This window comes from Megalops cyprinoides, chromosome 15, assembly GCF_013368585.1.
Source record: "Megalops cyprinoides isolate fMegCyp1 chromosome 15, fMegCyp1.pri, whole genome shotgun sequence".
NCBI lineage: Eukaryota > Metazoa > Chordata > Actinopteri > Elopiformes > Megalopidae > Megalops > Megalops cyprinoides.
Genome location: NC_050597.1, coordinates 19580544 through 19598041, shown reverse-complemented (window position 1 = coordinate 19598041; position 17498 = coordinate 19580544). Strand labels below are relative to the sequence as shown.

The window sequence follows — 17498 nt, the reverse complement described above, 5'->3', positions numbered from 1 at the left end:
CGCACAGCAAACATATGAAAAAAACTACTTTTCAGCTGGGGTTTTTGTGTCGTGCAAAACACTTTTGACCGGTGAGGTAGTAACTACTACGCTGGCTAAAATCACAATGAAGTCTACAGGTGTGAAATGTTCTTGGCTTTTAACTTCGTGTTCAGCGAACGTTTGACATGACAGATCTCACTATCAAGTGTTTAGGCATGTAAGCGGAACCTTCTGGCACCTGTATCCCGCGATACGCTGAAAACCCCCAACAAAATATGATTCTACTTAAAAACGATAATGTTTCAAACTCTGAATGATAATGACCATTAGCTAAAGTACACGTAGGACACAAATCACTGTCACTGGTCTTTTCAGAAAAATCTTGCACAGACATACGAAGTTCGTAATTTCAATTTTCACTGGCAGATTTTTCCCTGCTGTGATTTTAGGTCAATCACTTGACGCACAATCGCGACTCTGATATTAAAATAACGTGATCAGTACTCACCGAAAACCAAACCAGGGTAAATAATAGCGGTAATACACACGCAGGAAGTTTCTCCCGTCGTCAAGGGTAACTGTCCACAAAGGACCTTTTCCTGGTACAAACTTGCTCTCAGTTGCACTCTCATTTGATTTTTAAGTGTTTTGAGTCTATGAAAAGCTATGCATCCTAGTCCATAGCGCACGCACAGACCACCGCATCTTGTAGTTTATGGAAACAAATTATTTGCATAAATGAAATTAATATATTAAAACGCTTACGTGTCAACACGTCTGTTTAAATATCTCATGAATTTTGTTGTCACAGAAAAGTTTTAAAAAACACTTAGACTGTGATTTCTTTAAAAAAAAAAAAAAAAACTCGACAAAAAGTTTTCTGTTCCTGTTAATTAATGTTAATGTAGAATTAATGTTCTAATCGTGGCATAATGTAAACACTAAACAGAAAGACGACTGTGTGATTATTTGCAACAATACACCAATAACTGAATGTGCCACAGAACTAACATTTTAATAGACCATATGGATAACTACTTACCTCACGATTCCAAGCTTCCCATCTGAGACTGTCCACTTCCCACTCAGGGGAAATAAAGGGCCGCGGTGACGCAGACGGCAGGTTTTGTTAGTTCTTCTTTACACCTTAAGAAATTCTGCCTGCATGGAACATTTCCAGGAGTTTGAGTTCCATGTGCTCATTAATTCCTTGAGAGACATGTCCTTTGTAAGGTCACCCTGGTCACCCTCTGGGAAAAGCGGATCCAGTGCTCCCTGTCACCGTAGCTGTTACTTCAAAGCTCTTTCAGGCATTCGACACGGACGACAAATGCCCACGGAGACAGTGAGGAGACCTCAGATATTACGTAGGGGACATTGTAGTGGAAACTGTGCCAAGAATAATGTATCCAGCTGACCTTACAGAAGGGTTTTGATGCTGTTGATTCTCAAAATAACTCATGCCTTGCATGCGTGAAAACTTACTGAACAGGTCTTGCAGTCATTGATTGTAGAATAACAGTTATATACTCTCTGAAACTTAACATTATACATTCTCATCAGAGCAGAAAGACATTTGTTTAACAAGATAGGACTCTTTGCGCACACCTTAATTCCCTATGCACTGTTAAGGTGAATAGTAGATTGAAGACTGGCTTCACATAAAGCCTGCTGCAATGCACTCCCTGAGTCAGAACCATATGAAGCAACTGAGCAAAGTCAATTAAGTCATCGAGGGAAATGTATTGCATCACTTTATAATGAACAAAATTTAACTTTTTTTACATTAACTTTGTCATCTCAAACATGTCTTCTTCGTGATTGCTCATTCCTCCACATGGGGGAGCTGGCTTAACAGAAAACTCCAGACGGCCCAAATCCTGTTTTGGACACAACGAAATACTATAATGCGGTTCAGGCAGGTTCTCTGCTTGAGTTAGATGTTAGGCTCACCCAGTCACCATATTTGTTAATGCAGTCAAATGAAGCCACAAACACAAAACAGGAGTTTTCGGAAATATTTAATAAAAGTAATTGATGTTCTTACATTTACAGTTGAGATATCATCTCCTTAATTCTGGGCAGCAGTACGCAACAAGTCTAGATGACCATTCTGTGTTACTCATATCGTACACTTTGTACAAAACAAAAAGGCCAACATTTCTCTTTGTATAAAAAATATAAGTTAATTTAAATTTAAATCTAATTAAGAAAATAATAATACCAATAATAATAATAATAATAATAATCATTAATAATGATAATAAGTAGCTAGACGTAGTGCAGATGAGGGGTGCAAATGGGTGCCGAACAAGCAGACTTTACCTGGGGTGTGTGTGGGGGGTGGGGTGGGGAGCACAATGCTGTAAAGCCAGTTTTGGGCAGGGGGTTGGGCGGGGTGAAGAGGACAGGGACTGCCAGCAGGGAAAAAAAAAAATAAAAACAATAATGCGGGGTCAGAAAGTGCAAGACTGCCGTCCTAAATTAGCACCATTGTAGAGTGTACAGCCTGCTTTCTCCATGGTGGCATTGAGCATGTAAGCCAATATACACCTTCTGAATGCTACTCAGTGAAAACATGGTAGACTACAGAGAGCTGCTGGAAGCAGTTTGGAAAGGTAAGACAAGGCAGAAACTGAACTGAAATCAAAAGCACACCCCTCAGTTTCATACTACCCACAATGCATCTGCAAACATATAAGTCAAGACAACATTCATTACAATGTACCTTTAATCCTTGGGCTGGGCCCAGCAAGCTTACACATGAAATGGGCATGTATCTGTCACCTTGGACGCCGGGCTGGGCAAATAGTGAAATGTTTTCCCAGCTAGACAGAACGTTCTAATGATGTTGCAGTGACAACCTGCTAAAATGTTGCTACATCTGTAGGGCATGGTGAGAAGGTTATGCGGAGCTGGGTTCAGCTCTGCTGAGTGCTCTGGACTTGAGACATACAGCTGGTGCTTGAATTACAAACCAGGGGATACTGAACTGTGAGGTGGATACTTCCCCAGACAGGACAGACAAATTCACGACTGGATTAGCCCTATCTACTGAATAATTTTGGTAGTCCTATGCAACAATGTAGCAAGGGAACAGAAAATACTTATCTAGGTTAAGTGGCAACTGCATGGAGTAATTTTTATATGGCGTACATAGTTCTTCCTGGATCCTAACCCTACAGTAACACCACACATTGGTAAAGGTTGACTTCTTAAAGGCCTTTTTTTTTTTTTTAAACAATCTGACATCTACCAAAGACAATGTTAGAAGTTTAAGTCACTTTTTTTTTTTTAAATGTTCAGCTCCCATCAAACCCCTTTCGAGACCCTGGCACACATGACAGATGTGGGCAGAGCCTGATATGTAGCCAACCAATGGATATGTGGCGCTGCCGCAACGTCAGTGTTGGGAGTGAGCAACAGGCCTGAATTCAGCACTTAAAGACAGAAATCCAGGCCACGCTTCTGTTATAGTCTGGAGGACCTGTCTACAGTATCTGTGCTTCAGTCTCAGATGAATCACACCATCTTGTTACTCTTTCTCCTGTTTTTTTTTTTTTTTCTCCAACACCACCCAGATGGCGGGTAAAAACACGAGGTGAGGTGCACGGGCCTCTGATTCACCATGTGGTTTGTTTCACGGGCTCCCACAAGGAGCAACAGAAACGTGCAGGTAAAATGCACCCCTCTGTTTGAAGGCGGAGCATTCCTTCAACATCACAGCAAAGTTTTCACATCACTTCCACAGACGTTTTCTACAGTAAGTGTGCGCGAGACAGGAAGGAGGGGTAGGCATATTTGAGCATATCTGGAAGGTCAGAGCAGGAGAGCGAGAGAACTGATATACTCCACACGGCATGGGACGAACAATCGGCCATCTGATGATCCCCAAACAAAGATGGTCCTGCTTTGTTTTGTTTTTCCCCCCTCCCAGAAAAAGACACTGAAAATTATTCTCCACTTCCCTTGGGCACTGAAGGAATTAGGGTTAAATTATATCACCCAAACCTCATAACTTTAAGAAATTAGCTTCATTTGACTGGGTTACATTAACACTACCTAAGAAAAAAAAACTTTGTTGAGTCATGCATTGTAGACCTGGCAAATGTTGTTATTAAAACAACTTGCTTCGATTCTGAGATATTTAAAGCATTTATTTTAGCATCTTAAGGCATTTATGGATGCCTTTATGAATGCATTTATGAATGTTTATTTGCTTATGGGAAATACATTATGAATGCTATCATTTCCAGAAACAGAGACTCAGTATAATTCGAAATAAGTGGGCTGCAGCTATGGATAATTTTTTTTTATCCCATTTTGGCTTTTTATCACCTCTACTTTCTACAATGTGGTCCCCTTGTTTATTCACCTCTGTGAACCACAAGAGGTCATTGTGGCCAGTACCATTGGTCTCAACTCAAGGGGTGTCCATAAAACAGAGCTTAGAGTGTTGCATTCTGGTAATCAGGCAATCAAAAACAGTGCAGTGGTATCCAAACTGCTGAGGACAGGGGGAAGGGGCGGGGGCAGAGGGGTACGGGTGTCTTCTTGGTGAGGAACGCTGTGACTCTCGTGTGACTCGAGACGGAACCATGTTATCTAATCCCCCCTGCACAGTCCTCTGTGTCTGGCACAGGGATGTTGAGGAGTTTTTTGCCATCTGTAGTTAAAATAGGCTGTATTTCATTCAAGTATAGTACTGATAAAGACTTTGTTTCCTCTTATCAACAGAAATCACTCTTAAGACCACCATGGCAGGGGAAACGGCCTCAACGTGCATCTTCACTAATGCTCAACATTCCGTCTGTCTCCCCAATAGCTTTGCGTGCGATAAGTCTACCACAGTAGGAAAAAGTACCATTTCAAAACAAGCTAAACCCTTTGAATTTACAGTCAAGTTTTCAAATCTCCTGCCTCGCAAAGGGCTCAGAGTTAAGGCCTCAGCAAACAAATGACCGCAAAGGAAACCAACCAAAATCAAAGCCAAAGAAAGTGGAAAAAAACAATTATAATAACAACAACAGAAAATTGGACACAAAAGCGCAAAAATCCACTCTGCCGAAGGTATTCCCAAGCGGTGCGGTTTTCAGGTGATTGGCTCACAAGCCGCAGTCATCAGCCTGAAGTCTCCACAGTCAGTCACAGGTCATGGTGAAATTGTCAGTGTTGACACATCCATCACCCAATGAGGTAACTGTATGGTTTAATGTCCTCTAGTGAAAATCACCTTCCCTGCTCTTGCTGCTCGCCACTTCCTGCCACCGCAGGGAGTGGGACATTCAAACAAGAAGTCCAGAGTCTCTGGCAGGGCTTGGGTCGCACACTGCTTGGGCTTGGCAGTGGCGGCCCCAGTACCAGTCAGTTGTCCACCTTCACAGGGCCAGTGTCTGCGGTCTCGCTGGACTCTGGGGTCTCGGGCGGAGCCCACGTCGTTTCCTCTCCTCTCACAATCCTCTCCCATTGGCTGAGGTTTTCCCTACAACGGAAAAAATAGAGTATACCATGTTTCATCTTTACGAAGCATGTATTTGCTCTCATTCTCGCTTCATGCTGCACTTTATGAGCCTCTTCAGTGTCAGTGTGTCTTGCTGTAGTGACCAGCGCTGTGGTCTTCAATGTAGCGGTGTAGAATAGTGCTTAGGGACCCCGGGTTTCGCTTGGAAGACCGAATTTAAAAGCTTCTTAGACACCACACTTCAGGTGCACTCTACCTGCAGGTTAACATGCCCACCTCACCCATCTGCACCTGAAGGGACATTCTGCTCCACTGTAGCAGAGCATGCTGATGAAGTCTAAAATGAGAGGACATCAGGGGCAGGAGGGGTAAGGAAGGTGATGACTCACACAACCTTGCTGATTTACTAATAAACGTCTTTGGGCACAGCTGAACTCCTCATTCCCATTTCTGCACATACTTGGAAAGCTATCATTCACAACGATGGGAGGGGAACAGAAAGGGCAGTCTGACCAAGACATGAGATTACATTTTTTTTTCACATTATATTGCATTTATTCATTTGGCAGATGCTTTTATCCAACCATAAATCAAATAATAAGGCGCCAACAATATTAGAAGCGCTGCAGGTTTCAATGGTTGCCCAGACAAGGTAGAAGCTAGCTGGTAGAGACAACGAGTGCGTTAACCCATTAGATTACGTTTTTTTTTTTTTTAGGTTAGTAGAAAACAGTTTTGAGACATGAGAAATTCCTTCAGGTGATAGTGTTTCAGGTGGAACGGCAGAACCGATGAAGTGTGGAAGTTCATTCCACCATCGGAGGACACCGACTGCAAAAGTACTGGCTAATGGGACCACCAGACTCTGTTTGGTAGCAGAGCGTAGCAGTTGGGAGGGAACATAGGCTTGCAGTAGTGAGTTCAGGTAGGTAGATGCAGTTTTGTTGGTCGTCCAACAAAACTGAGATGAGAAACTTTGTATTTTTTTGTAATTTTTGAAATTTTTTTGTAATTTGGTTTCTTATTTATTACTATTTTTTTTACCCTGATATCACTTCTGATGAGGGAAGATTAACTGCAGCCCTTTCAGACCTATTCACTCCGATTAGCAGCCCGATGCAGGTCCCAGGACTGTGTCTGATCTCACAGTTCGCTGGGCTCCACAGTGTCTGGGATCGCTGCCCACAAATTCCATTCCGGAACCTTGGTGCTGACGCAGGGCCCCAGCTTTTCGTATCGCATTCCCCGCAGATCAAGGTCACGAAGGCATTAACACTGCGATGGCCGGGAAGCCTGGAGCAGGAGCCATTCTGATCCTAGACACACGTGCACGCACATGCTCCCCGGACGCACGCTCATGTTAAGCACACAGCTATCAGAGTACCCCTTCTGAAGACCCATGTCAGCTATGGCGTTTTGAGATTTAAAAAAGGGAAACATGGCAAAGACAAATGACATGTCATGAGATGCTGTGCAATGAAGATGTGGATGTACGTGCATTACCAACTGTGTTTTAGCCTGTGCATACAATTCAGTTAAGTTTTTTTGTCATTGTGTGTGCATTTCACTGGTGTCTTTGAATGGTCTGTTTCAATTAAATTCCTACAGGTAAAAACCAAGTTCTCTGTGTCACAATATACCTCACTGCCAGAGACCCTAAGACTTTATTCTATAAGGCTGGAAAATTTCCAGGTGTTATTTCTCAAACACGATGGTCTCTATTGGCTAGGTCTGACAAACAGTTTATAATTCAGACCATGTTTTATAACTAAGGGGCCTCCTCAAACATGGAACAATGGGACTGCACCATAGTACTGTACCAACTTTCCAGACTTACAGTCCTATGATCACTACTGAGGTTTTTTTTTTAGCTAAAATATTTTTTAGCTAGATAAACAGTGTTGACGTCCCATCTTGACCTCACAATGTCATTGGTGATGCTTGGTGGCACTCAGTTTCACCCTGTGCCTCGAAGCCACATCACCACAGGTGCCAATATTCACAACAACACACACCCTCTTGTATGTTATTCCTTTAATAAAAAATAGCAAAGAACTCTAATTAGTGGATGTACTGATAGCATGTACACTGGTAAAGAACTTTGATTTTATAGTGATTTAACTACATTGTGGCAACACTCTGTTGGATCAATGCCACCAGAGACTATTTGCTGATTAGTTGCTGATTAGGATGAGGCAGCATCTACTTGATATACTAATGTGCTTTGTGACATTATGGATTGAACCCACAGTCATCTTCCTCAAATCTGCCTTGAAAAACCATATCCAAGAGGACCGACAGCATCCCGACAGAGCTCTTAGATGTACATTAACGGAGTTATGAGTTTGCACTAAAGCTTTAAGTATTTTCAAGACAGAGCAGGATCCCAGTGCTTAAATCCCTGCAATGTAAATGGTGGTAGAGGCAGCATGTCACTGACCTGCAGGCATGGAGGAGGGGCGTGGACGGGGGAAAGAGCTCAGAAAGGGTGGTATAGCAGGGGATCGCCACGGCATTATAGAAGCCCACCTGCAGGGACACAGATCAACCTTAACTCATTCGTCATCATCTTTCTACATACCAAGCTGTTAAGTTACGAAACAAGAAATTATACCCCCTATATTCAAATACTATTTCTCATACTGATACAGCTCTTTCACAACCCAGTCTTCTGTCATGTTGGGCTGCAAAAACTGTCAATATGAGGAGACATTTCTCTGAATTCACTGAGTTTGTGATAACCAACACATTTGCTTTAGTCTTCTGTACTAAATCTGGCAATTATCCTATTAGTCAACCTTATCCTGGTTAAATTCTGAATACGTTTAAGGTTATTCTGCTATACTTCCATGGTCATTTCTGATTTACAATCAGCTTCAAATCCTGGAATCGAACCTAGCTATTGTAAAGGTTGTGAACTGTTTGAAGAAAAAAAAAGTCCCCCCCCCCCCCCCCCCCCCCAGAATGTAGGCTACATGTTGCAGGTTTCCTTCACTTGAGTTTCTTTGGTAACTGCATCCCCGTTCACTCTATATGTGCTGATGATCATCCCAAATTACATGCATTCAGGTTTTTCCAGGGAAGTGTTTGTAGACACTAAACTAGAATGGCTACAGTGACACATGGTGGATTTCAGCTGAATTATGTGCTATACAGCCCTCGCTGGTGACCAGTTTCTCGCATCTCAGAAAATCCTTGATAAATTGTGTGTATGTCCCCAAATTAATATGCACAAAAAGTGCTTTCATTCTCTACCTATCCCCATAATCCCCCACACCAACAACACCCCACATCATGGAAGTTTTAACAAGGACACAATTCATCTGAAGCTAGGAAACAGCCTCAACAAACTTCAGATTCCTCTAAAACATAAAAGCATAGCACTGCTCCCATGACGGTTACCATTGTATGGATGGGACTGCATGGTTTTCCCACATGGAAATTCCCCTTATTTGAGCACTCAGCCACCCCTTTCTTACCTGTCCTTGGGGCACCTCATTTTTCTTGTCCCGGTCCATCATTGGAATAGGCTGTATGCCAATCTTCTTCATCTCATCCCCCTGCAGACAGACAGATGCAATTCCATCACACTGCATTGCATAACCTGTTTACAGAAGTAACAGTACAATGATTTGCAGTTCTTTATGATTTACATCTTATACACTCATTCATGACCCATTTATACAGCTGTAATTTTGTTAAAGCTATTGAGGTTGAAAACCTCTGGCTAAACTGGCAGTGCAGAGGCACTGTCTCATTTGGGATTCAAACCCATCACCCCTCTGGATGAAGATTATGTAAGACGGTACAGTAATCACATTTTTTTGAAAACCACAAAGGTATTGTAGATTTTCCCCTTTTGTCATAACACAAACTTTTCACTGGACAGTGAATTAGATAATGCAGTGGCACCAAACAAAATCAACGAATTACTCTGTAGTCTTGAAATATACATGTTCATCTGGACCTTTGTCCTTCAGTGGAACAGATATGAATCCATTGCCCCGCCCCCCATTTTATTTTCCAGTTTCCTGTAGTCTGCACAACCCAAGATAAAGCTTAACCTCCTCAAGTACCTCAGCCCAGAATTCAGCATAGATGTCATTAGCTGTGAGTCGTGTGACTGGCCACAGCTTAGTGACGGAGCAGAGGTCACACGCTGTCATCATCAGACCAATCACACGGTCCCTGGGGAATAACAGACAAGTTAGATAACCAATCAGCATCTGGGGGTCACCCTAAAATGAACTGCTGCACTGCACACTCCACAGCCTCAAACAGTGAAACCAAAACGCCTGCTGTGACATTCCTAATGTCGACTTAAGCTTGTGATTGACCTGTTAAAGATGTGTGTGTGAGAACTATTCTCAGAGGAATGTGTGTATGTGTGGTACTGTTAGTGGTCATATGATGTGCGTGTAAAAGAGTGCATTTTTCTGTGACAATGGCTGACCCCCTCATCTGTGCGAATGATTATTCATAGGCATCTCTACACCCAATTATCCTTTTGTCCTGTGGGTTTGTATGGTTTCTCACCTGTGCGCGTGATTGTTGAAGTCCAGTGCTCCTGTGGTCAGCAGCTCCACCAGCTGCTTGCGGTTGCCGAAGTACAGGGCCAGGTCGGTAGCGATGATGGCTTTGCGGATGATCTCCAGCACCTGCTCGTACTCACTGGAGGTGAGGTTGGAGAAAATATTGTGCCCTTCCAGCTATGGGAAACAAAGAGATCAATAAAAAAGCAAAAGCTCTTCTTATGAGGCGTTCGGCGGAGCTGGACTGCGGCTGCAAGCTGGATGGGCCTCTTTGGAACCCCTCCAGCAGTTCTACAGCTGGGCTGATGGTTCCAGAACAACCATCTGTGTTCTGTGTTCTACTCAACTGAATAAAGAAAATCTAGCGGAAAAACTGCAGTCCAATTTTGCTTGTTTTGATAAAGGAACCACAATTTTCTACAATGACATGCTTTCTAAAAGCTTTCTGGCCAGAAATTTCAAGCTGTTATAAATGTTTAGAGGTCCTGATAGAGATTATCTGTGTCAGTCCCTTCTCAGTCTATCTCAAGAGCATTTTTATCTTCGAGGCAACAAAGTTGAGGTGAAGTAAAATAGGCCAGGCATAAATAGAAAGTAAAACGTGGAATACCCACTGTAATAATTCAAAACAAGAGGCAAGCGGTATTCAGAGAGGTGCGCTGAGCAAAGCACATGTGCAATGTTTGCTGACCACTGAAAGTCACATGAAAGCACTCCTCCTTCTGCAGGTCACCCAAGATATGTGCTCAAGGTCACAGCCCTTAAGACTATGGTGTAAATACAGCCATGTGGACTATTAGGTGAACATGTGACACCCCAGATCAACAAGGTAAAAATGTAAATCATGGAGGGTTCTCTGGGAGAGCTCTGGACAGAACCAAGTGGGCTGAGGGTGAGTGTGACATGTGAGAGGAACAGATGGGATCCTGACTTTGTATAAGTGTCAGCCCCAAGGATTCCCCAGAGGGGCATAGAGGTATGCTGAGGTGTCACAGTGTACGGGAAGCGTAAACAGGGCAATTGTGGAGACCCTGTGGATAGCGTATACTGTAGCGAGATTGCTGGGACTGTCAGGAATGTAGGTGATTTGATTTCTACAGTCTCCTTAAATGTTCTTGTAAGTTACACACTGGTTTACAGGCACTGGAACCTGGTGTCTCAGCAAGGATCATTTACACGTCTGTGGGAGATTCTGTCCACAAGCAACCATTTGGTCCAGACATTAGCATAACAGTCACCAATGTTCTTGTGATGGGATAGTGATTAATTTTATTATCATCTTTGCTCTTGAGCTGTGAGTGGACCATCATGGTGGGTCCTGCGAGGTATTAAGACACTAACTGTGTCACTTTTCTTTGTATTTTCCCTGCCTTGTGGTGCCTGGTGTACTTGTACATTGTGATCACTGTTTATGCCCTTACATAAATGACACTTGACTAGAACCTGTATGACCACCAAGAAATCTCACAAATAGCAATTCCTACATATTATTGAATAGAGTATACTAAGGGAGATTACTGGGACCCTGTGAATAGGGTAAACTTCAGGGGGAATTTTAGGACCCTGTGAACAGGGTATAATGTGCAGAGATCGCTGGGACCCTGTAATGGTTGTAAGAGGTTTAGTGTGACCCTGCCACTTCTAGGACCTCTACCTGCAGGATGGACACAGTCTGGGAGAAGTGGTGCTGCTCCATTGTGGATGTGGAGTACAGGGCAGCCAGTGGGTGGTCAAACTTCTGCAGATAGCTGTTACTGTAGCCCCTGTGGTCCAGGTCGTGACACAGACAGGCCACCAGCAGACCCTTCCTCTGAAAGAGAGAGAGTGCAAGATCTGGACATCTGCATTGACAACAGTCTACTGCAAGGGGAAAGGTAAAATACTGAACTGGCATTCTAGAAGGGGAAGAGGACCTGGAAATGGATACATGCTACTTGATGACTGTGTGGACTGGGATTAGCTCTACCTGATGTGTGCATAAATCTGTTTCTTCCTGAAGAACATCATTTTGTCATCTTTAAAGCACAGCTGCTGAGGGCAATCACTAATGTGAATGGATCACTGCCTCCCACAATATTCCAAGGATACGGCCGGTGCAATAATATAGAGGCATTAATAGCAATCGTCATACTGCATCCTGAGGGTGGGAAACAGTAGGTGGACACTGTAGTGCTTATGGATGACAGAATGGGCATAATATATTTGTATGTTAAATTACAGTACACGGTCTTGCAATACTATTCAACTGCAGTGCTTATTAGCTAATCGGATAATGTGGCTGCACAGACTGATGCAGCCTGACTGTTTTTTTGACTGACTGACTGACTGACTGACTGACTGATTGTTGCCTTGAGCAGCACAGACCAACCTCTAGCTCAGTGAAGATTCCGGAGTTCTTCTGCAGGATGGCGTACATGCAGTGTGCCACCGTCACCGCGTGCTTCCAGTTGTGGTAGGGAACACGCCGGTAGTTCTTCCGCACCGACATGGTGAAGCGACACAGCTTCTCCAGCTCAAAGCTATGGAGGCAGGAGGGGTATGGGAGGGGATGGGAGGGGTATGGGAGGGGATGGGAGGGGATGAGAACAGAGGAACAGACTGACATCCATTCAAATTCTGCCCCAAAGTGCGCACTAAACAGCCCTCAATGCTTTTACATGACATCTATTTGGTATTCATGAACAGCATCAATTTCTCTGACAGGTGTACCATCTGTTCGTGAATCAATGTGCCTGGGTGTTAGAATGTAGTCTCTGTGAGCCTCTGTCTTTTTCCCTCCTATTTTTCCGCTTGTTACTGTAACAGGAGGGAGTTGCTTTGGTCAAAGAGTTAGATGGAAAAAAAAAAATGACACGAGCACTCAGCCAACACTTCCTGATTTCAGGGACTGCCGTGGTAACATCCCTACCTGTTCTTCCCGCAGGAGCTGTGAACCATGTACACGAAGACAGCTGGCCAGAGTTCCTCGAAGGGACTGATGTCAAAGTGGAACCTGGGTGAAAAAGAAACGACAGTAAGCAGAAAGAAAGAAAGTGGCCAAGTGCTGAGCTCCGCCAGCCCGTCACACAGTTGTCTTCCTCTTCCTGTTCTGCTAAATCTCCTGCCCCCCCCCTCCAGAGAGGACCCTCTGACAAGCCTGCAAAGTGTTAATGTCAACGTGATGCTTCACAGAGTCTATACCAGGACCAGGCCCAGATGGTCCGGTCCACAGCACGACATTGTGTTAAACTTGGGGACCCGGCTGTAGTGTTTGAAAGGAGGAACAGACTATATTGTCTGAAATGGGAACAATGTATAATGGACCCCTTTAACAGATCACCCATTTCACCTTCCCACCACTGTGTACCACCCACCTGAGAGCTGCATAGCAGTCAGAATGCTCACCACACATCATCTGAGGTAGAGAGGAAGGCTGTATTATAGCCAATTAAACTGGGGGAAGGAACAGATGAGCAGACTGGACCCAGACTGGAAATTTCGCCAAGGCACCCGGGAGCTGCAAATGCCAGTTTAACACCCCATGTGAAAGATGCTGTCTCCTACAGCAGTGTCCCTGGCACTGCATTTGAGTTACTTGTTTTCTACTTGGGTCAGAGGAGAGACTGGACCCAAATGTCCTTTCAGGTTTTCTGAAGGGTCTCCTATCCAAGTGCCAGTCAAGCCCAGCCCTGCTTATCCTCTGTGATCAGGTAGATTACTTGAGGACCTGCCTTTCTGCAGGCAAAATGTAGCGAGATGGGAAATTGTTCTGGCAAGGTAAGACTGGTTTGTGCGGGTGAAAATACTGTAGAGAGCAGCAGTCTCTGTAAAGCAAAAATGATAGGATTGTCAGTGTGTTACAGCAGCTGTCAGACACATGGACTAAGCCGGACTGGATCACAGATAAGTGACAGGTAAGAACTGACAGGTATATTCCTGAGTCATCCGGTTACCGGTTCCATGTGTGAGCAGCCAGGTAAAATGCTACGCTGTCTGTGAACGGACAGGGTGCACACAGCTCCACCTGAATGGCGGGGAATGACACTCACATCTCAATCTCCTTGTACATGGGTGCCGGCAGGGACAGCTGCGTGAGCGTCTTCCACTCCTCCGAGGTGCAGATGCTGTGGTACGAGAGCTTCTCCATCGTCACTCTGTAGATGCACTCCGAATGTCTGATCCGGTGATACATCTGTGAGCGCGCAGGTACACAGACACAGAAACAGAGACGAGCATGAGACGCGGACCTAGAATCACAAGATGATTCAGCCTCCTAACCTGTGAAGGGGAATCTCCAATAGAACCTCAATCTGTCCATTAAAAAAGGAAGGCTACCTGTCAGCACTTTAGACTCTGTTTAACCGTTTTACATTACATTACATTACATTACATGCATTTAGCAGGTGCTCTTATCCAGAGCGACTTCCAGCACAATAGAACAACAGAACATAAGCATATTCATTCATGAATGAGCAACAGTGTCAGACCAGGCTCACAACAGTCCCAGGCCAGTGAGTGTGAGCATAACACTATTCAATCCCTACCTGCAACCTGACTAGACAAGGGAAGCCGAGTATACTTCCACGCATCAGTCACTAGATCACAGAATCCAAAGCACATCGCAATACTACACGTTTTGTTAGAAACGGTGCATGCTGAGACAGAGAGGGAGAGCGCTGAGTGTGTCGGCTTCGGAAGCAGGGTCACCCTGAGGCGTACATGCAGAGGTCACACCATCAACCCCGCTACCGTAGGCCAACCATTTCTGCAGCGCACATACTAATGCTCCCCCGCCCCACACCCATCAATAAATCACTACCCCCCACCAAAGAGACTTACCTCGACGCGAGGCGTGAATTATGTCTGTATATAAATCCTATCGCCTGATGGCGGTTGGTACTTGTGGTCTTAAAATATTAACGTGCCTCATCAATTTTAAAAGTGGCACTGTGACGCTGCTATTACGCAAATGTTTCGCACTGGAGTGAGTCAGACTCTGTCGAGGGGGGGAGTCTCGAGCTAATGCACTGACGCCACCAAAGCAGCCGGGTAGACTGTTGTAATAATTCCTCCCTTTAACACTTGCACATAAACACATACTGGAAAAAAAAAAAAACACTCTTGACTCTGAGCAAGGTCCTGAGGTAGAGCCTATTTGAATCAGTCTGGGAAGAATCAAAATCAGATCTTTTGAGGTGGTTCTTAGGATTTGTGGATCATATATGGACAATAATTATAACTTCAGTTGGATATCAAAGTGAATCATGTCAACATGACTGTGCGAACATTGAAACGTCATTGTTGGACAAATCCAAAAATTATCTAACATTATTTAGATTTATCCTACTGTCGCAGAGCATACTACATATATGACTGTCATAATTGTATAATAAAAGGAACCTTAAAACCTTAAAAATCATCCTTTCTCTCTCTTAAAAAAAAAGAGTCCTTTCTCATGTTTTATGCAGACTTTGAGCCCTAACTTGAGACAACCTGAGATTTCAGAGCACAAAAATCTAAATTGTCACTTAACATACACCATGCACCATACATGTGTTTCTACAGTAAGGCAAAACTCACATTTGCACAGTGTAAGGCCAGTGCACAAAAGACAGCAAACATTTTAAAGTTGTTCTCGTCGGTTTTAGTGAAGGCACTTCCGTTGAGTTTGTTCACCATCTGTACGACACCTATTACAGTGCCCCGGCTCACGATAGGCATGCATAGAATGTTCCGGGTGGTGTAGCCAGTGTAGAGGTCCACATCTCTGTGGAGGAGAACAGAGAAAACACATTACATTTGGCTCATTTATTTCCAATAAAGTCCATATCTGGAACAACTCAAAATTTGATTAACGCACTGTAAACCCATTTGTGCACCTTTTTTATGGAGTACACTGAGGTCAAGTACAGTTCCTGCCTTAATGGTAGACACACAAACACACTCTGACAGCCACACAACTGATCCGAAGTCTCCTTCTCTCCATCTTAGGTTTTTGTCTTCAGTAACACTTTTCTTCAAGTGGATCTAATGAAACCTTCATAATACCTCTATCAGATGAGACTAATGGTTATAACACTTGTCATAAGCTCCCACAAATATTATGTACAGTTTAAAACAACTGACAAAGGAATATGAAGCATATGATATACATTATATCACTACTGACACAGAATCATATGTCACACGTTCTCTGAAAAACAGTAGTATAAGATGTTTATAAGATGTTATAAGATGGTTATAATTTATTACACAGCACTTATTAGGTTGTTATGAATGCTACATAAGACCTACTTCACTTCAAGTAAAATGTCATAAATGTGAGCATATTAAAATGGACTGATTGCATTAAACCTGAATCACAATATAATTGTGATTACTCACTGCACTGATATCTGGGAGCAGACTGGTGACTCTGTCTTTTGACCCATTACTTCATCTAGTCCACCAACATTGTGGTGATATCACAGGCCTTAAATTAATTCTGATTCATATCTCGTATCAGAAACAGAAACAGAACATCTGTGTAAGAAGTAGAGAAGCTTGTGGGGCAGCCGGAAGGTGGAAGGTTTCATTATATCGCACCTGCTATAGATTGCAGTACTGGAGCCACGAGAGTATTATCCAAGACAGTCCGGTAAAAACCAAGAAAAATACTTGTAAAACTACTGGAAAAACATCCGGCTGAATAAATATAATCAAAAGAAATGTGAATGAGCTGGGTTAAAATCCATAAGCACTGTGAACCATTCCAATGACTTGCTTTCAGCCATAAAATGAGAGAACTGTTATAAGAGAAAACCAACAGCAGCATGGGAATTTTTTTGTACCTGTTGAAGCGAGGGTCTGCATAGGCGTCTGGAATATTCAGAACCTCTCCTGTTCTCGCCACTTGGCCCGCTATTCCTTTTTCTATAGAAAACCTGAAAAGGGAAGAGTGCTTTGTCAAAGATGGGAGACTGAGGCTGTGCTGTGCTGTCCTGTGCTGTCAATGGCGCTACTCCATAACAAAACACTGTGAGCAATTCAACGTTTTATTCATTAATATGACAGCATAGTGTGGCTCCACCCATTCTAGGGTTTGTGGAGCTCTCCCAACACTGGTGACAACTGCACACTGTTGACAGACCAGACCCATGGGTGTTAGAACAGTTTTGCCGTTTTTTCTCAGTCCAAGTGGATTGGGGAGGGGGGGCAGGGATGGGGGTGAGGATGAGGGTGTTTGGGGACACGTTCCTGCCGAAGTGGCTCATTATTCGGGAACGAGGCCTGTCACAGTGCGCAGATGTCACTTCGTGGAGGGCTTAGCACCTTCCCTCTGTGCCAGGATGTTCTCTGCTAAGCCCTGGGAAGTGTTCCATCAACATGGGCGCCGCTGTGAGGGACAGTTTACACTGCTAGGCCTGGGCAAGAGCCACAGCGGCAAATCAAACAGCCGTCAGCCTTTTAAACACTGCAAAGCACACAAAGTGAGTCTCACTCAACATCTTATGGAACCAGTATTCAAACTGGGGAAAAAAAAAATCAGTGGACTGTCAATGAAA

General features: G+C 43.8%; 1 protein-coding gene across 2 annotated transcripts in view; it reads right to left on the bottom strand.

Moving 5' to 3' along the window:
• Positions 1 to 5346: 5346 nt before the first annotated feature.
• The window catches only part of pde10a (phosphodiesterase 10A), an 83375-nt gene continuing 71223 nt past the window's right edge, over positions 5347 to 17498 (bottom strand). For both annotated transcript variants that reach the window (XM_036546831.1, XM_036546832.1), the window contains exons 12-22: positions 16785 to 16877; positions 15535 to 15721; positions 14004 to 14146; positions 12884 to 12967; positions 12344 to 12494; positions 11630 to 11785; positions 9980 to 10152; positions 9520 to 9631; positions 8923 to 9003; positions 7884 to 7972; positions 5347 to 5464 (exon numbers count right to left, since the gene is read on the bottom strand). In XM_036546831.1, the coding sequence (XP_036402724.1) occupies positions 5347 to 5464; positions 7884 to 7972; positions 8923 to 9003; positions 9520 to 9631; positions 9980 to 10152; positions 11630 to 11785; positions 12344 to 12494; positions 12884 to 12967; positions 14004 to 14146; positions 15535 to 15721; positions 16785 to 16877 (1387 nt within the window). The remainder of the gene's footprint in view (positions 5465 to 7883; positions 7973 to 8922; positions 9004 to 9519; positions 9632 to 9979; positions 10153 to 11629; positions 11786 to 12343; positions 12495 to 12883; positions 12968 to 14003; positions 14147 to 15534; positions 15722 to 16784; positions 16878 to 17498) is intronic.